Source organism: Acomys russatus, chromosome 26 (assembly GCF_903995435.1).
Source record: "Acomys russatus chromosome 26, mAcoRus1.1, whole genome shotgun sequence".
Classification (NCBI taxonomy): Eukaryota; Metazoa; Chordata; class Mammalia; order Rodentia; family Muridae; genus Acomys; species Acomys russatus.
Genome location: NC_067162.1, coordinates 4090342 through 4110314, shown reverse-complemented (window position 1 = coordinate 4110314; position 19973 = coordinate 4090342). Strand labels below are relative to the sequence as shown.

The 19973-nt window shown below is 50.1% G+C and overlaps 1 protein-coding gene across 1 annotated transcript in view; it reads left to right on the top strand.

The window, feature by feature from the left end:
- The window catches only part of Arhgap10 (Rho GTPase activating protein 10), a 261328-nt gene extending 243290 nt beyond the window's left edge, over positions 1-18038 (top strand). Inside the window, exons 21-23 of the mRNA XM_051169161.1 lie at positions 10211-10363; positions 11181-11272; positions 17729-18038. Coding sequence (XP_051025118.1) covers positions 10211-10363; positions 11181-11272; positions 17729-17817 — 334 coding nt within the window. The 3' untranslated portion in view covers positions 17818-18038. The remainder of the gene's footprint in view (positions 1-10210; positions 10364-11180; positions 11273-17728) is intronic.
- Positions 18039-19973: the final 1935 nt, after the last annotated feature.

The following is a 19973-nucleotide window of genomic DNA, read 5'->3' as shown; positions in this document are numbered from 1 at the left end:
ACTTCATGCCATTTTTGGGATTCATTGCTCTTTCCTGCCCATGAGTTGGCTGGCTGTGTCTCAGGGGTAAATAATGAAGGGCCCTCATTAGCTTCATCTGTCAGCGGGGACACAGCTCAGGGGAAAGCATTGATTTCAGTCAAACAGGGCTGCTTTGCACCCTCCTTTCTTCTTCCGAAGGTCTTAGAAAAGATTATGTAAGTTATTCAAGCAAACTGAGCTTAGCCACGCTATCCATACAAGGCAAAGGAAAACACCTGCTTCTTCACGGTGGCAAGCTTTCACGCTGCCACAGTTAATAAGCCCAGTTACTGCTCTCCTGGGAGTCCCAGGCGGCCACTGCTTAGAGTTTGCTAACCCTGAGCACCCAATATGCTTTTCTTAATCTTGGCCCCAACTTCCCTGTCCTGTGGGTTACGTAATCTGCCCACTGCCAAGCAGAAGGTGACCTCAGGAAGATGACCTCCGGAACCTTGGAGCAACCCTGGAGCTTGACTTTAGCTGCATTGTTCAGCAGTCCCAGAGGACTGAGCTAGCCTCCTCCCTCAGCCTAGATGTTTGAGGATCTCTGAGAAAAGTCATGTGTTGCCACGAGGTGAAGACCCTCCGGACTTGCCTATCAGTTATTTGGTGCATAATGGGGGATGCAGTTGTCACCGTCATCTTGTTGAGTAAAAACCTTGGGGGTTTTCTTTGTAGTGTAACTGTATGTCTGTCCTGAGCTATGCATGGCTTGGTTGCATGTTCAGGCCTCCTGTTAGGTGGCTGCTGTTTTCTACACAGGAATTGAGCTGGTGGAAGCACTTCCATCATGGGCCCTGTTGGGCTGCAGCCCTTATATCTGCAGCAGCCTATAGTGTCCTTTTCTGTTCTGCTAGCAAGCTCGTTGCCCCACCCTCCACCCCCCGCCCACAAACACACATGATCCTGCAGCAGTCATTTGGAAGGAAGGAAGTGGAATTTGCTCTCTGAGATTGCATCAGAGATGTAACTCTAGGACAGTTCTCTTATGGTGACACTCCAAGAGTGTCATTGCTCCGAGAATGAGCTTCGTGTGAGTCCATGTGAAGAGATAATTGTGACCTTTCTCATCCAGCATCCTCCAGGCTGGTGACTGAGTGGTAAATGTGACTGTATCCCTTCCTGAGGTTATAGTTCATGAGTGCCTTCCATGCCCTCCCTCCTTCTCTGCTACTTGCCGCTGCAGGGTGAGCAAGTTACTGTGTTTCCAGTTGGGTTTAGTGATTGGCCAGCACCCTCCTTCAGGGAAGCCAGTGGGACATAGCCTCAGAGAACATTAGATGCACACTGTAGAAAGCACCAGGGTTACAGGTAAGATCCAGGCCCCTACCCAGGCGCCTGAGGTTCAGTGACTTTGTAAATAAAGTTTTATTGCAACACAGTCACACTTAGTCATTGGTGATTTGTCTGTGGCTGCCTTTTCTTCACAATGATGGCACAGCTGGGTCAGGTAAGAGGAACTGTGTGGTTTGCAAGGCCTTCCTCTTTGGCAAACCAATACTTTGTTGAAGGCCTATTTCAGTGCAGAAGTTTACCACCACACAGGCCACACTGATGGATGCTGTAGGTGATTTTTCAACATAACCTTTATGTATCCCTACTTGCCATTGAACCAAATAGAAGTTTTCATTCTGGGTTTTGGATATTTTAGATATCTGACTGTAATTCAGTATCTGTTTGTGTTTTCCATCACCTAAGATTAAAATTTTATTTTGAAATAGTTTTATATCCACAGAAAAGTTAGAAACATGGAAGAAGGCCTTCACTTGCTACACACTGGTCCTGCCTATTAACCATCCTCTCCTTTTCTTTTGAGAATGTAAGGTTCCGTGGCTGACTCAGGCGCAGATCTGTCCGCTCACAGTGCACCAGTCTCTGGGAGGTACAGCCATGCCCTTCCATCTTGTTCCATCCACCCACTTCAAATCAACAGGGGAATGTGTTTAAGGAGGTGGAAGCACACAGAAGCCTGTGGCCAGGGAATGGCAGCACCGGCCTTGGAATCCAGGTCTGCCTGTAGAGCGACCCAGGCCATGCCCTTGCCGTGCGTGATGGCCAGCTCCGGTAGATGTCGCCCATGGCCTCTGAACACACAGCACTGCCCTTTCTCTGCTGCCTTATTCCAGCTACTCAGAGACAATATGATCTCCATTGTCTCATCCAGACATGACCTTGAGCAAATTCTTGTTTCCTTTCTGAGGCTGTCTTCCTGGATGTACCATGGAGTGTTAGGGTCACGGAGGGTGAGCGATTCAGCGAGCGAGCATAGACAAGCTTGGTGTAGCACAGTCATGCCTCACAAGGGCCTGGGTGTGAAAAAGTGAGGATGACATGGAAGAAGGGGCCCCCCTCACCGCCTTCAGGACTCCTCCCCGATGTTCAGGGCTTCCTTCTCTGCTCCCTTGAGAGGCCCTGGGCAGATTTGGCCCAATGGCAGCAATAATGGCTGCCCTAACCCTACACTGTCTTAGCTCTTCTGGAAATTGGGCAATGTTGCAGCCTCCATGGTGTTCCCGGGGCAGCCCCTGGTGGGACTTTTCTGACCATAAATAACTAGTGAATGGGGTCTGTTTCAGACCCTGCCTAACAGGCACACACCACCCCTGGCTGACCGCGAGGATCGGTGCCCTCACCAGGGATACTATTATCTTTCCACTCGTACTCTCCTTGCTTTCAGTAAACAGTTTGCTTGTTGTGGAATCTCCCTTTGGACACTGAGGAACGCATGCCATTTATTTGAAAAGAACTTTCTCACAATCTGCACATCTACAATATCTTATCCTGTCTTTATTAACATTTCCTAACACTCGGTGGGGACAGCTGTTCAGGACGTAGGCTGTCCGTTTCCCAGGTTGGCATGCCGTCATTTCACTAACGTGTAAGCGTCTGCTCAGAGGCCCTGCACATCATACATTTCTGTGTAGACTTTCCGTTCGATTCTAATAACGTAGTCAAGCATCTGAGCAGGTGGAGGGTCATGCATAGTCACTTCTAAGAAAGTGGTCATTTCTTGACACCGTTTCCCCGATGTGCTGCTTTGTGCTTAAATTGCCCTCATTGCTCTACACCCTAGAACTGGCCTTCTGTTGCCAGAAGTGCTCAGAGCTGGCTCGTCTGCTCTGAGGAAGAGATGCTGTGGGGTCTTCTGTGGGCCATTGCCACTCCAAAGACTGCACCCCCTTTCTGCCTTTCAGAAATGCATGTGCCCTTCTGACATGGGAGCCTGTTAGGTTGCAGAAAGTGCGGCCTCCCGCACTGAGGTCCATCAGGCCGGGTTAGAATCATGAGCAGCCTGCACTGCTGGCTTGTCACACTGCACAGAATTCAACCCTGGAAGTAGACGAGCTGGTAGCCAGCACTGTTTTGTGTTGTTTTACTATTGGCACAGTGTCTAGGATCTTTGCCTGATGTGCAAGCCTGTTTTTCCAAAGTAAGAATATTGATTCTTCTTATACAAGAGTGTTTTCCTTTTCACTAAGGCTGATTGTGTGTGTGTGTGTGCTCGTGCACACGTGTGTGCGTATGTATATGTAAGTACGTATGTATGTATCTTTTCTCCCCAACTCCACCACCATGTCCCACTCACTCATGGAGACTTCATTTGCCCGAGGGATAACCACACAGATGTTCACTGTGTGTATTTTCAGAAATATTAGCAGTTTGAAATCTCCATGTTTCTTAGTGAAGCACTTGTTTCTCCTTGTCCCCTTTCCTTGAGAGGAGAGCAGTTCCCCTCAAAGAAGGGTGATGGTAATGGCTCCTTCTTCCTGCACAAGAGAAGATGCAGTGAGCATCTGGGAAGTCCGTCGCTAGAATTTATTTCTCTTTTGTTAATTGTGGTTTCAGAGCTTTTTAAGTGGAACTGTCTATGTCTTGTTTTGTTCTGCAAACCATAATGTTGCTTTCAATAAACTTGCGAAACTAGGTGCTTCATGTAATGCATTGCTCGGCAGCTCAGCACTACCTAGGGTTAGTGGCCTGTGTTTGCCCAGCACAGGGAGCAACAGTTAGCTCCAGCAGTGGGAAGAAGGAAGCCAAGTTTCCAGGCTTAAAGTTGAAAAGGCATCTAGAGCATTTCGTTTGATGTTCAGTATTTATTTTGTTATTTAACCCAGAGACTCTTAGCCAGGTTTTCGTGTGAACCATACACAGAGATGGTGAGCTTGAACATTTCTACAGTTTCCCGAAGACAATATGGCCAAAAACTGTGGAGGGTCTGACATTTTTTTTTGTGCTGTCACACTATTGAATTGGCCGGCCAGTTGTATATGGATCCTGGCAGCAGATATATGTGTCCCAGCCCAAGCCACTAACAGAAGTCAGGGCATCAGTGTTTTCTCATCCCATTTCCACAGGTGATAGGACAGGGATGTGGGGGGGAGGGCGGGGGGCGGGTACCTGTATGGAGTAGGATAGGAGAGGAATCCAGGTCATCTTATTTGATGGATGAAGCCCCATCTTCGCTCCAGAGAGACACCGTCTCTGCTGTCCTCAAGCCCATCTTCCCTGTAGACAGTCTCAGAAACCTCGTTCAGAACCAAGATGTCCAGATGAGTGCATGTGCGGAGCTGTGAAGAGGTCCAGGGAGAACTTACTCCCACCAGATACAAGGGCAGGACCGTGGGAGATGAGAGTAGAGATGGCTGGTTCACTGGGTGCATGGTGGGCTCAGGGCTCAGTTGGGAGACTGCTGTGGCTGCCGTTCCGTGAAACCCACAGCTCTCCTTCAGGATGTGTTGCTTGTACAAAGTAAGGCTTTGTTGTGACAGTGCCCAGAATGTACAGCATGCTCTTCAGCCATGTTTACCGCTTTCTCTCAGACTGTCTTCACCTCGTGTCTTTCTTCTTTCGTACCCCTAACAGCTCCCACAGTTTACTTTCATGTCCTTTCTTTTCCCCTTCAAGATGTTTTAAAGAAGGGAAGAGAATAACAGACATTCTTGTAGGAGATTATTTTTCTCCGCTATTTTTGGAGGGAAGGTAGGTAGGGTGTTTGGAAGAACTAAGTATTAAAAATGTAAGCCATATACAAAAAAAACAACTAACAAAAATCTGGATGGTTACATAATGAATATCCTATCTGTGATTTGGGGAGGGGGTTCTTTAAAAAGCCAGATGACAACCATGAACCATGGCATCCACTGCGCCTGGGCTGCTCCATGTGAGCCTGTGGGAGCTGAAGTGTATTTATTTGACCATTTAATGCCTTATTGCACACTTTCTGAGAGGACAGCATGTAATAGATAATTTATTTTTGGGGGGGCTTTTCTCTTCACCCACTCTAGCTCCCAAATAAATGACATAGATTATTAGATTTATTGGTAAGATAACTCGGCAGGTATGCTTTATACTAAGCCTTTAAGTTACTTGGCTACTTCCCAGCCACACGCCCCAAGTTACTTTCCATAAATCCTGTCTGGGCTGTTTCTAGTCTATCCTGTCAATTCCTCATGGTGATATTCTCCCTCTCCCCCTCTCTCTCCCTCTCCCTCCCTCTCTCTCTCTCCCTCTTTCTCTCTCTCTTTTCCTCCCTTCCTCCTCTCCTTCCCCTCTTCCTCCCTCCCTTCCTCCCTCCCTTCCTTCCTTCCTCCCTCCGTTCTTCCCTCCCTCCCTCCCTTCCTTCCTCCTTCCCCTCTTTCTCCCTTCCTCCCTCCTTCCTTCCTTCCCTAACCCTCATGCTCCCTTCCTCTCTTCTGCCCAGCTACAGGATGTTGAGCTTTTGTACTAATCAATCAGCGATACTTGGGGAGTTTATACAGCATTGATCAGCCTACATGACAATGCACTCGACCTGCTCAACTCAGACTGCAACCTGAGTTTAGCATTTGTATACACAGAGCACCAGACCAACCCAAACAGCAGGATTCACAGCATCTTTTCTGCCCAAGTGGCTACTCCACTGTATTTTCCAAACTCTGTTTTGCCATGCAGATCTCTGCTCCCCAGTTCTCTGCTCCAGAGTTCTCCAAGGGACTTAGGGTTTTTCCCAGACACAGTTTCTAGACTTGCATTTTGCCATTATCCAGGACCACTGCAACTCATAAGCATCTGTGCCTGTGGAGGTTTAATGAGAGTGGCCTGCATATTGGTGAGGTGTTTAGAAAGAATTAGAAGGTGTGTCACGGGGGTGGGGGGGTGGTGGTGGATGTGAGGTGTCAAAGGCCCAGACGAGGTCCAGTCTCATTCTCTCTCTGTTGGCCTCCATTTTGCAAATCAGATACGTGCTCTTAGCTACTGCTCTGGCTCCATACCTGCCTATCTGTGGCCATGCTTCCTGCCATGGCGGTCATAGAGCCATCCTCTGAAACTGTAAGCAAGCTGACAATTAAAAGCTTCCTTTTGTAATTTGCTTTGGTCATGGTGTCTCTTCACAGCAGTAGAACAGTAACTAATAGTGTGTGCATGTGTGTGGCGCGCGCACGCAGAAATTTAAATATGAGTGATTTAGCTCAAATTGAAAGGCTCTTTGGTGAGCTCATTATGAGATGGTGTAGCACATAGATGTTGGACAAACACAAGAAGATGCAGAAAACACAGCCGCTTTGAGAACCTGGCACCAGGCAGAAATTGCTCAGTGAGTTTCAGATTTGGGATAAGCTAGAGCAAACAGTGCTAAGGCAAAGGCCCTTGCCTTCCATGCCTGTACTTCCAGGAGCTCTCTCGTTTTCCAAGAGGGGAGGGTTGTTTCCCCCAACACTAACACAGAGGCAAAGGGAAAACACAGAAGGAAAGATGCAAGGGGTCTGTAGACCACAGCTGTGCAATTTACGAGCTTCATTTTCAAAGGGCCCATTGCTGCAGTCACGTTGTTTGTCTTCACTGCAGCTGTCCTCCCCCTTAGCTGATGGAAGGCCATCCTTCAGGCCATCCGCTACCCAAGTCCAGGCACACGTGACGGGAGAGTGGTACAGCCTCTCATCCTCAGCCACTGCTGCCATGCCACTCGACACGCCTTGAGTAATTGCTGTGAGATTAAATGGCAACTGTTGGGCGGACTGTGGCCTTAAATCCTCCGGGAGAGCCTCACTGGCCGCCCTTCTCCCTTCCTGATTAGTAAGACACCATTAGAGGCTCATTTTCTTGTAAAGGATTTAGTGTCTTTTGTAGCTAGGTGGTCCAGGTCACTAGGATTTATAAGTTTCATGGCTCAGAGTGAGGCAGGATTTTTGGCTCCCCAAGTGCCACAGGAAAGGTTCATAAGTAAGTTCTTAGAAGAATAGTATTCTTTACCAAGCACCTGTCAGGGCTGTCAGTGATGGGGCAGGTCTTGCACTTGGTGTCTAAAGTCCATTTTGGTTTAAAGCTTCTCACGGGTTGCACAGGCACCGGGGGAAGGCCTTGTGTTCTTGACATTCTACCTGGCTCTGTCAGGCCCGCAGGAGAAGGAAAGACTGATTTTGCCGTAAAGAGAAGTGGCTGACACCATCATAAAGGCACTAATCCCAGCCTGCCTCCTATCTCTTGCAGTGACAGGCCTTCAGAGGTCCCCGGCCTCCCCTGTAGGCTGAGAAACTTCACAGAAGAGGAGGGGTAGGAAGAGGCAGAGCCTGGGGCGGGGTGGGTACTGTGCAGCTGCTCTCACTGACAGAAGAGGACTGCTGGGGACCACCAGCAGACCGTGTTAGCAGTGTGGTGCAGAGCAGCGAGAGGGCCCTTCTCCTGGTGAAGAGGCCGGGCTGGGGGTGGGGGTGGGGGGATGAGAAAGGGCATCCTGGAAGGGAAATTGAGGGGAAATGGGCAAGAGGAGTTTTGCTCAAGAAGAGCATAGGGCTGTGCTCGGAATGTGGAAGGACACAGATGCTGATCAGTGAAGCTGGTTTGAGCTGTGGGGCCTAAGTTTGTGGTGAAGAGCATTGTCAGGGTGGACATACGTGTGCTGGAAATAGCTGACTTAAAGGGTACGTACCTTTTAACTGAGTTAAAGGGCCTGTCCATCTGTCTGTCTGTGTGTGGCAGTGGTGCAGGCTTTTAACTCCAGTACTTAGGATGTAGAGGCCAGTAAGTCTCTAATTTCAAGGTCAGCCAGGGTTCCATAATGAGACGCTGTGTCTGAAGAACAGCACAGAGGAAAGATAATTCTATGTGCCATAGCCGCAAGGCTCTAGATCTGGGGTAATTGATGAGTAATCCGAGTTGATGGTTATGTGTTCGAGGCCCACAACGATTGGTTTTTTATTAACTTGAAACAAGGTACAGCCACCTAGGAAGAGGTACCTCAACTGAGAAAATGCCCCCACAGATTGGCCTGTGGGCAGCGTCTTGACTGGTGATTGACAAGGCAGTACCTAGCCCACTCTGGGCAGTGCCACCACTGCGCAAGTGGCCCTGGGTTGTATAAAAAGCAAGCCGAGTGAGCTATGGAGAGCAAGCCAGTAAGTTCCTCCATGGCTTCTCTTCAGTTGACTTTGGTGGCAGACCCTTCCCTGCCCAAGTTCCTGTTTGTCTGTGATGGTGTTATCACAGCAGGTGAAAGCAAACTCTAGAATAAGAGTCTGTTCACTGACCTCCTCAGCATATTTTGAGATTTTATTCATTTATTTTTTTATATTTTGCCTGCATGCATGTCTGTTGCACCACATGTGTTCCTGGGAAGGCCAGAAGAGGGTGTCAGATCGCCAGGATATGTAGTGACAGATAATTGTGAGCCATCATGTGGTTGCTGGGAATTGGACCCACGTCCTCTGGAAGAGCAGCCAGTGCTTTTAACCGCTGAGCCATCTCTTTGAATTTTGAATTCTAAGGAAAGACCCAATCGTCAAAGATCGTGTGGTTCCTTGATTTGCCCATTTTTAAACTCCAGTCGTTTGTTCTTCCAGGATGAATCTTGATTGTTAGTTTTCAGGTTCCCACATCTAAATGTGAGGTGAAGAACCTTTCAACATTGCAGTGGTCTCTGTCAGCTGCAGGCCAGGTGCTTAATGTTGAAGTTTGTGTGACTTTTCCTCTAAGTAGAAGAAATGAGTGAGGGCAGATTGCGCCACACAGAGATCTGAGGGCGTTTCACTTAGGAAACTGTGGGGTCACTGTGCGTGCGGTAGAGGCAGGTCTTGAGTCTTCGTCTTCTCTTGGGCTGGTCACTGAAAGCTCTGCAGCAGTGACCCACAAGCCCCAGGCTGCCACGTGACCCCACAGATGTGCACTCTATGCTGCTAGTGTGTTAGCTGCAGTCTGTTGACAGTATTTCCAAAGGTAACCCCATTCTCAGCCAAGGACCTTCTGCATCTGAGAACTCACGCCACCATTTTGAGCACTGATTTTCTAGCTAGTTAAATGGATTGCCTTCGTAGGTTTCTTTCTGTTGCCGTGATAAAGCACCGCGACCACCAAGCAGCTTGGGCAGGAAAGGATTCATTTCAGTTTTCAGTTATAGCCCAGCATGGAAGGGACCTGGAGGCAGGGAGTGAAACAAACCTAGTTGACAAAAGCCAACCAAGACACTTGTTATAAAAACAAAAAAATTCCAATCCCTCGATATTACCAAGAAAGATTCAGGAGCCAGATGTTGCGGTGAAAACCTACTAGCTCGGAGAGGCAGAGAAGGCATCCGGTCACTGTCCCAGCAGGAAAAAGCCAAAAGCCAGAAAGCTGAAAGCCAAGAGCTCCTTCTTCACGCTGTCAGCTGGTTTCTTGCTCCATCTCTTGACCTAGGGTTGACTTCATTTAGGTCTTGGATTAAAGGTATGTGCTAGGGGGCTGGAGAGATGGCTCAGTGGTTAAGAGTGCCACCTGCTCTTCCAAAGGTCCTGAGTTCAATTCCCAGCAAACCACATGGTGCCTCATAACCATCTGTAATGTGATAGGGCGCCCTCTTCTGGCTGCAGGTGTATATGCAAGCAGAGCACTGTATACATAATAATAAATAAATAAATCTTTAAAAAAAAAAAAGGTGTGTGCTAGGGCTGAGCCACACTGGACAAGAAACAGGTTTTCACAATTCACAATCTCAGGGTTCTCAATGAGATCAAACGTCCTGCAACCAACACTGATAATGGTGGTAGCTTAGACAAGATCAGATTGTCCACAAACATGGAAACGTTATGTAACTACTTCTGGAGTGGTTAGGGGTATGATAGGACTATCCCAGTGCTATGAAGGCACATGGGGTCCTGGCCATCTGGGCTTGGACTGTTGTATTACCATTGCTATGAGGGTTCACATTACTAATCCCGTCCTTCAAATGTATCCTCAGGCCCAGCCAGAGCCGGCCATCCATGGTGCAGTGGCTAAACATGCAGTCTCCAACCACAGCAAGCTCCAACCCAGCCGGTACACCTCCTTCTCCCAGGATGTCACCTTTCCCCGTCTCTCCTGCTGCCTCCATTGCAGACAAGCTGCCTGAGTGGTACGTGGTTAGGGATGTGATGTGGCATAAGGCGAGGGCACAAGAAAGGGCATTGACAACCCTATTAGAAAATGCTTGCCCTGGATCCCTTGGCATTGATAGTCAAAGTTTTACAAGGGCTGTGCCTCAGAAGCAAGGATAGTGACCACGTAGTCATGGTGGGATTGGTTTCAGGACCCTCTACAGCCAAATAATCCACCTGCCATCTAGTTGATCATATAGAATGCTTTGGTATTTACATATGACCTGCACTTATCCTCCTGTATATCTGAAATCATCTATAGGTAAAATTTAATACTTAATAATGTAAATGCTGTGTAAACCGCAGGTGGCTGTGGGAGAGGGAGAGGGGGGACAGAGTGAGTGAGCAGAATGGTCCTTCCAGAGTACTGTGGCAATTAGACGCCGTACATGGGCTCACTAGGAACCTGTTTAGAGTGTGTGTGTGTGTGTGTGTGTGTGTGCGCGCGCGCACGTATATACACGCAAGTGTCTCTTCCCCTCACTTTGCTGATGCACAGCTGAAATGCTCAGAGCTAAACATGCTATGTGCACCTCACAGCGCTGAGCTGTGGGATGGGACATCCCACCGGGCAGTGAGGAGAATCTGGTGGAAGAGCTCATGGATGGCTTCCCTAGGGAAGGGGTTGTTGTGGAAACCCATCATTTACCTGAGAGAAGCTCATGTCCCTGTCCTTTCCTCTCCAGCAGGCACTGCCCGGCTCTTGGCGTGTACATGGGATTTGGGAAATGGGGAGGCGCTATGAGGCTCCTGTCTTCTGTTTGTTCATGCAAGCCTTCTGTGTTCCCTCTGCAGCGTTATCAATCGCAAGGCCCGTGCGGTGTACCCGTGTGAGGCAGAGCACAGCTCGGAGTTGTCATTTGAAATAGGAGCCATTTTTGAGGATGGTAAGTGCTGGCAAGTCTGTGTGGTGGGCACAGTGTTCCCTCCTGCTCTGTGGCCATTCTCCGTCCCTTCTAGCCGGTGCAAGTCACTTCTGATGGTGGCAAGAAGCCAGCAGCACTGGAATTCAAGGGCGTCTGATGTGCATCCTTGGTTTTGCCACCCTTCCACCGTCCCTCACCAAGCTCTTTAATGCATCACGCTACCAGGGAAGAGTCTGTGGGAGTCAGAGTGCTCTGCTTTCCCCCTCCTGCAGCGCTCTTGCGCTTGTAGGTTTCTGCCAACTGGAACCGTGTGCGAATCTGTAGAGTTTGCATTTTAAATAAGGGTGTGGACGGGTTGAATGTTTAATATTCATAACATACATTTAGGAGCTATGCCTGTTTTAATATTTCACAAATTTCTCCTCTGGTTCAGTGAATATATTTTCCTCCTTTTCTCTTGGTTTCTTCCCTCCCTAGTCACAGTCATTATGAAATTCATTGGTTGCTGTGGAAACCGTGGTGTCGAGTGTGGGTGGAGCTCCCCAAAAGAGTTCCTAGGAAGCAGGGGAAGCCTTGGATGCTGGAATGGAATGGCTGGTTGGCCCGAATGTTTCGAGCCTGTGGAATAGGTCGCCGCAGTGCGCCAGGAAGTCAGGAGTGCGGCGTTCACTGCAGCTTGTTTTATAGAGAGCAAGTTGCTTCGTTAAAAATAGATTCTGTGTGTGTGGAGTGTGCTCCTGGAGCCAGAGTCCCGATAACGTCAGACAACAGGCAGCAGCGGCAGCCCTCACACAAGATAGTGCTTTGTGGAAAAATTTCAGTGTTTAAGTGGTCGCTGTGGCATGCGCACATACAGTTCTATGAGGAGACCATGGTCAAACAGCTGCTCTGCTGTGTGGTGGGACAGCACGCAGTTGGAGGACATGGCAGTACTGAGACTATGATGAATTCTTGCACCGTGTGACTTAGTGTGTGTAGGAGCCTGTGAGATGCCTCGCATGGTGCTCTGTGAGACAGCTACCTCTGTAGAAGAATGCTCAAGACTGCGAGTAAAATGCAGACACAGCTAAGTCCATCGCCACTAGCTCATACACTGAGACCGGAAGTGGGTGTACAGGTTGCTTAGATGTCATCAAGACCAGAGTATTCCTGCGGTTCTTAAACACTCTCAGCTGCAGAGTTGGGTCTTTGACTAGTGCCATTGTGGGGTGAGAAGTGGCCACAGTCCCAAGCCACATGTAACTCAAGCAAAGGGGATGCCTTCTCTTTGTATTTTATGAGGAAACGTTTCTAGAACTTACTTCTGAGTATAACTGCCTTTACATGCCTTTGGTTAAAAGTGGGTCAAATGTTTCACTCTAAAGTTGTCACTTTGGGGACTTAGGTCAACTGAGAACTACATTGGGTACATGGTGCCTCCTTTGGGCACATAGCCACCTGTGTCTCTCTACACCAAATCTGAGTCTGTGCCATGGATGAAAGATAAAAGAAAGGCCCAGAAGGTAGCCAACCCAGGAGGCCCAGGTACTCTACTGCCAAAGCCCCTTAATGACTTTTATGACTATTCCTTTAAAAAGAGTCATAAAATATGTGCATGCTCATGCATATATGTACATGGAGATAAACATGCAGCCCCCCCACCACCACGTGCACTCATGGACTAACAGCAGCCCCGCCCCTTCCTTTCCTCTGGAAGCTCTAAGTGCTTTGTGCATCAGGTTCCCCCCCAAACCCCCCAGGCTGCAAGGATGTATGGGGTGAAGTAGGGATCTTTGGAAGACTGAGCTTTGAATACTATAGGTCATGTTACCAGCCGCGGTACCATGTTAGGGCCTTTCGCACTGTGCTGCGGAAATGGTGGCGTCTAGCCAGGTTACATCTCCCTTGGGCACGGTGCCCTGTAGTGAGGGTGGCCAGCTCTGTCTAGCATGCTGGCCTGAGCACCCAGGGCATCTCAGTTCCTCAGCCTCTCCCCCCCAAAGGCTGTGTGTTCCAAAAGGGTGTGGCTGGCATGCTGACACTCTTTCCCTCCCCAGCAGGCAGATGTCCCTTCTTCTGTGAGCCCTGTGTCTTAACAGGTGGCTCCTTAAGTCTCTGTTGTGGTGCAGGTGAGCTCATTGGGGGGGTGGGGTGTTTCAGGGTTGGCATACTCAGACTCGCTATTCCTTACGGGCAGGTCTTCGAGAGCACAGTAAATTGAAGCCTGTGTGTAGGGTGAATTCTTTCATTACTTTATGTACTTTTATCTTCTGTGCAGAGTTGATCTCTCCACTGCGAAAAGCAGATACTCGGTCAGAATATTAGTCTTACTAAAGCCCTTCCTCGAGTGGCAGTGGGGTCTTCCCACTGGACAGCCAACATGAAGCGAAGCGGTTGGAGGGTCATGTGACTGTCCTCAGAGCCAGGCAGCACTCCAAGCAGCCACTGTTTATTCTCAACCTTGAAAAGCATCTCCGGGAACAGTCCCTAGCTGTAGACCAGCTGTTTGGCACAGATCGAGAGAACCACCCCCCCGCCTCCCCAAACCTACCAGGAGTCCAAAGTTGTATGGAAAACCAAAGAGCCTTTATTCTGCAGAGATCCAGTGTGCTGGGGTCCTCGCCTGTGCAAAGCAAGATGGTGAACACCCCGAGTTGAGCATGCAGGCTTTTTTTTATAGGTAATCAGGGAAGTTCCAAGGTGGGTTAGGTAATATTTACTTCCACTGGCACAGATCAGGAGCCAAGGGTACGAGCACATCTGGGATTGGTTAGGGCTCTGGTCTAGGGCTAGGGGCTCTCGAAACTGGTTCCAACCAGCCCAAACTGGTAGGTGTTTTTGAGGCTACGTGACTCTGGTAAGGCTTTTCAAACTAGTAGCTAAGCAACCTTATCTTCCTCAGGCCAGGTGTCCTGGCTGTCCCTGATTGGCTGTCTGTTTTCTGTGGTATTTTTAGTAACTGCTGAGCTCACTTCTGAGGAATGGAGGCTGAGGCCTGCTCCAAGCTAACGAGACCCTGAAGCTGGTAGTAATGCAGTCGGCTCGACTTGCTTAGCCTGGCCTCCTCACAGTGACAGTTAACATCCCTGACACCCAAGATGGTTTCCTCACGTGCTCACATAAATGGCTTGGAATCTTCCAGCAATCACAGGATTCTGCAGTATAATCCATTTTTGTACTGTCGGCGAGGGCCGAAACCAGCGTCTGGCCTGAAATGACCCCTGGGCTTCACTGTTCCTAGTTAGGGCTTTGGACCATCACAAACAGGAAGTAGAGCAGCGAGTGGAAGGGAGGGGGCCCTTTAGGGAGTGTGCCACTCTCTGCTCCTTCTCCTCTCTTACTGTGAGGCTGTGTAGATTTAGGTTGCGAGTTCAAGTTCTTGGCTGAGGACGCGGGTCTGTAGCTCTGGGAGACGCTGTTGTGCTCTACCAGGAAGCCCTGTGCTGTGTGCTTGCAGGGCAGCCAGCATTCCTTCCCCGCTTCCTTGGGGACTGTTGGTATCAGCTGGTCAGGTATGAAGTGTGGGCTCCCCTGGGTTTGCTCACAGGCTCATAGGGCCCATGAGCACAGGGTGAGCAGGCACTAGCCCACACTTGGTGCTGAGGCCAAGGCCCGATGCGGCCCAGTATATGTTGATTGGTTTTACATGTGGTGGCGTATCTCTACTGCTTGGGCAGCAAGTGTGGACCAGTTAGTCTCTAGGGATTAAATGTTGGAAATTCCCAGTACATAGAGTGACCCCTGTAGAGTGCAGTGTGCATCCCCTAGGAGGGTGATGATGTCAGGACATCACCACTCTGCAGGGCCTTCCACATGCACTCTGAACGTGGGCATCTCAGAAAGCTGATGAGTGCCAGATGAATACACACAGTGTGACGCTGGCTAAACCCTGAAGCAAGCAAACTGGCATCAGACTTGTGGGACAAAGGTGTTTTAATTAAACCTTAGGAAGGAAAAAAAGAGAAATGTGGCGTTGGAGCCTGTGGTCCCCCAGGGTAGGAAGAGGATCAGGTGGGAGGGGGAACGAAGTCCTCAGACACAGCCTATACGGGGCCCATGTTGCCCTTTTGAAGCTGAGGCTGAGTTCCGAGCGATGTCTTCTGCTGAAGCCACTTGTCACAGATGTGTAGTTTGCACTGAGCTAGGATGCAGAGGGCCAACACTCGGTTCTCTTATGGATGCAGCTTTGCAGAAAAGTGTTGTTACTGGTTCCACAGCCACTGGTGTCGCTGGATAAGGGGATGGGGTGGCAAGAGCACAGTGACTCTGCCACTTCAGACCCGCTGGAGAGGGAGAGGGTGATGGACCATTGTTGCTGAGGTTGTAGAGACATGGAAACCCTAGTGCGGTTCCTTGGCGATGGGGACAGGGACAGCCATGTGGAAGGTAGTACTGTAGCTACTCAAAAAGTGAACAATGGAGTCACGCGTCGCTCAGCAGCCCGGGCATACACGCTAAAGGAGGAAAACCAGGGATTCTGGTATATGTATAGCAGTGTTGACAGCCGCGGCAGCACTCACAGACGGCGCTCACAGACAGCGCGAAGATGGAAACAACCCAAGTGCCCATCAGCAGTAAGTGGACTAACTGTGTGGTGCACACTTATTAAGCAGGAGTGTGAGTACACCACACAGAACGTCTGATCCATGGGGACGTTGAGCTGAAGATACCAAAACGACAAATAGGTGGTTCCATTTATAGGGAACACCCAGATTCTTAGATGGAAGGATATAGGCCACCAGGAAACTTGTGTACAGGTCACCCTAGGAAAAGGCCCACAGAGAGTGACAGGAGCCACTATGGCTCCTGCCATAAACACGGGAGCATGGCTGCCTTGCTGAGCAACAGATAGTCTCCAGTGTAGGAGACCCTCAGGATCCCTGCCAGCCCCTCCTGCCTGCCAGAGCAGCTGCACTGTGGTCCCTGCCAAGGTTGGCCCTGCCCCAAGGTGGGGAATGAACAAGAGAGTGAACAGATGTTTCTGAAGCCGTCACAGATGAGCCTTGGTGAGCTATGGAGTTTCGGCTTGAGTTTACAGTCAGTCCTTCAGGATACATCGTGGGGAGTGGCTCCCTTGTAGAATCCGGTCCTTTCTCCATCCATTGGTGGTGGTGCCAGTAGAGTGTGGATGAAGCCTTTGTCACCTTAGTAACAAGGACAGGGTGAAGGGCACGGAGGGGATGAGGAACTGCTGCCTGCTGACTCACCGTGAAAGCACGCCTTAAATGTATCTGTTCATATGTGTGAGACATGGGGCTGGGGGCCAGGGAACGTGAGTTCTCATGTGTCTATTCTGCAGTTTCAATTGTAGGCTACACTAGGAGTCCCACTGTCCTGGCCTCTTAGGCACACATGGGATGTGTAGGCATCATGAGGGCCCTCGTATGCTCTGGAAGTCTGTACTGCCCAGGCGTGGTTGAAGTGTGGAGTATTTAGTGCCTAGGGAGCCACCAAGTAGAAGCGTTAAAGCTACTTGGCAGATGGAAGAGAGTGTCAGAAGGCCATGGTGACACAGAGAGCAGAAAGCAGTGTCTCCTTCAAGGGAGACAACAAAATGGCTGCCTCCTCGAGAAGGACAGCTATGACTCAACTGTCCGCGTTCTCCAAACATGAGCGGGTCATAAATTGCTCTATTGCTATTGGCGGTCACAAAAGAATGAAGAGCAAAGCACACACGGGCGGGAGGGGGCCACTGCTTCGTGAGGTGGTGCAGTTTGTGTGCCGCACTCAAGTCTGTAGGATGAAATCATTTCTGCTGCTTGTGACCCAAAGCTGCGTTTCAGAGCTGGTTTCTGGATGGTTCTGTGAACAGCCAGTGTTTCAGCTGAGGCCCTTTAGTTTTTTGTTTGTTTGTTTAATGTTTTTATTGTTTGTTACTTGATACCAAAATGCTAGTTTTCTGGCTTGAGTCCTATGTCTATGCTGCCCAGCCTGGGCCTTGTCACGTAACTGTCATAGGTAGGCCTCTGCCGTTCTGGACATTGTGCTCAGATGTGTAAGGCCCGGGCCTGCCCATAGGAGCCCCCTATCCAGTGTGGGAGTGACACCAGTGTGTGCTGATTGCTGGAGTGGTTGCAAAGGTCCAGACAGACCGCCCTGGAGGGGAAGCTATCCTGACTCGGAAGTGGGAGAGTTACCTAGCCGAGAAGTGGGAAAAGCATTCTAGGCAGAATGCATGTTTTGCGTGCACCAAGGCCTGGTTGGACGTTCACTTGGCTAGTTCACGTGAACTGGTTGCTAAGTAGGAGGGAGTGCAGGGGACATTGGAGTGGTAGGAGGGGCCCCGTGCGCTGGATCAGTAAGCAAATGGGGACTAGATAAGTAAGCTTTGTGGTGGCCAATTCTGGGGAGTAACCTTCGTGGCGGCTTTGTTACTCAGTGCCCAAGAAGTGACTCTGTTCTTCACTGGCTGCTCCGTGGTTGAGCCCACAAGAAATGGCGAGTGTTGGGGACTGGCACTGGGAGCAGGCTTGTAAAGCTGTCTCTGCTCTTTTCCAGTTCAAACCTCAAGGGAGCCTGGCTGGCTGGAAGGGACCCTGAATGGCAAGCGAGGCCTGATTCCACAGAACTATGTCAAGCTGCTGTAGCTTCCGGCCTGAGGGGGCTCCCACTGATCCTGGCACACCGAGCACCACCCTGGAAACAGCACCCAAACGCCACAGTCATGCTCAAGGACTGCGGATCACCATGGGCACTGCAGGGGTGGGGGAGGGGACGAACTTGCCACCCAGGACGGTGCAGATGTGGGCGTGTGGAGAGCATGGCCAGCGTTGTTGGATTCTCATCCGGCAGGCACTGGGGCTTGTGAGGGCGGGCCCCGCCGGCGACCTCACTGTCAGGCGTGGAAGGACCCTGTTCCCCACACATCTGCTGTCGGGTTTTCTGGGGGAGCTCTCCTGCTCTGGTATTGCGTGTCTAAAGTGCCTGCGGCCTTGTGGGCGCAGGGAGTTAGTATCAACCTGGAGGGTAGCAGGCGGAAGCTCTCTCAAGCCTGTGCCTTCCGGCCTGCCTGTTCTGGCCCCCAGGGCCTGCTCACTGGCAGCTGCACCTCAGCTCATCTGTGTGCTTACAACAGCCTTTTCTAGGTGCTCACCTGAGTGCTGTTTGCCTCCTGCCAAGGCCCTTCTGTAAATGCAATAAAATGTAATTTACTATTTGCTGTGTCTGTGGCCTATTGTGGTGATGAATCACAGTTGGTAGTCATGGTGGGCAGGCCATGATGTTAGCCCTTTGGAGCCTTGTTTTTTGCAGCTAAGAAGAGGGTGGCCCTTTCTGAGATGAAATCCCGGTGTGGGGAGCTGCAGTCTCCTGTCCAGGCCTTTCCCCCAAGAGAAGGTGAGATGGGAACCGGTCTGTGGTACTGTGTGGGTGAGCTACAGCCATGCCAATGGTCAGACCCCCTGACTGGCTTCTTTAGGCAGATCTCTCTCATACCACCCAACATGGCCTTGCCTTCCGGGCCTCAGCGTTAACTTCCACTAGCTTGATGAAGCCAGGCTTTGAGAAGGAAAGGCTGGCAGCTGCCCTGGCAGGGGCTGCACTGCTCTTCCTCATCCTCCTCAGCCCCAAGTCCCACTCCAGGCACAGGTATGGCCAGGTCCTGTGGGGTGGAGTGGCTGCTTCCCTGCAGGAAGCGAGGTGTTCACGGCCTCAGGACTGTGAGGTGAGCTCTGTATCAGTTGTTGACCTCTGACCCACAGGAGCTTCCTGACTTTCTTTGAAGGATTTATCAGAAGAAGGATGTTGCATTGTCTCCCCAGTCTGACTCCGGAGCCTTCTGCTTTACCGGTTAATGGCTGCGGAGTCACCCCATGGGGGGGTCCTGTGTAAGTGCATTGCATTTGGGGTCGCTAAGTTTGGATCTAGAATGTCCCCCAAAGGCCCATGTGTTAGCGGTCTTGTCCCCAGCCGGTTGTCACTGTTTGAAGGGGTTGAAAGTTTAGAAAGGAAGCCTTGCAGGAGGGTTTAGGTCATTGGCATGTATCAGGGTGTTCTGGGACACTGCTCTCCTTTCTCTTCCGTGTCTTGGTTGGTTGGTGAACAGCTTCTTCCACCGTAGGCTTTGTGTCATGTTCTGCCACAGGTCCAAAGCTCATCTGTCATGAAGTGCCATCTCCAAGACTGTGAGCCAAAACAGACCTTTACCAAGTTGACCACATTGGGTATTTTGTTGTAGTCACAGAAGGCTGGAGAGCAGGAGCCACGTGAGGATGGGAGGAATGTGGTTTTTGGAGGTATGTATTCTATAAAAGAAAGTAAGGACCATTTCTTTACAGTATAAGTTAAAATACCAAACCATAGGCCCTGAGGGTAGAATTGAGACTACTGAGGAACCCAGGCCTGCATTGTAGTAGCTTATCTTGAGGCCTGAGTGGCCAGTCTGACCCTGGAGGCAGGGTCAGAACCTTTGGCGCCCTGTGTTCTGAGATGTCATTTCCTGCTGTGACTTAATGAAAGTGCTTGTAGGAAAAGGTGTGCCTCTGGTCAGGACTCCTCACACTGTTGGTGTTATTGGTATGACCAAAGCCAGCGCTAGACACAACCCATGGTAGCAAGACTTGGTTTGTTTGCTGGCTTGAGGAAGTTTGCCTTTGCTCAGAGTGTGGCACACCTGCCTCATTGCCATTACAATTGATGGTGTAAGTCACCACAGCTTGCCTGTCTCCACGATTTTGCCCTTGCTTCCTAAAAGAAAAACCTAAGTATGACTTACAATGCATGAACGAAAGCAAAGCAACAGTGA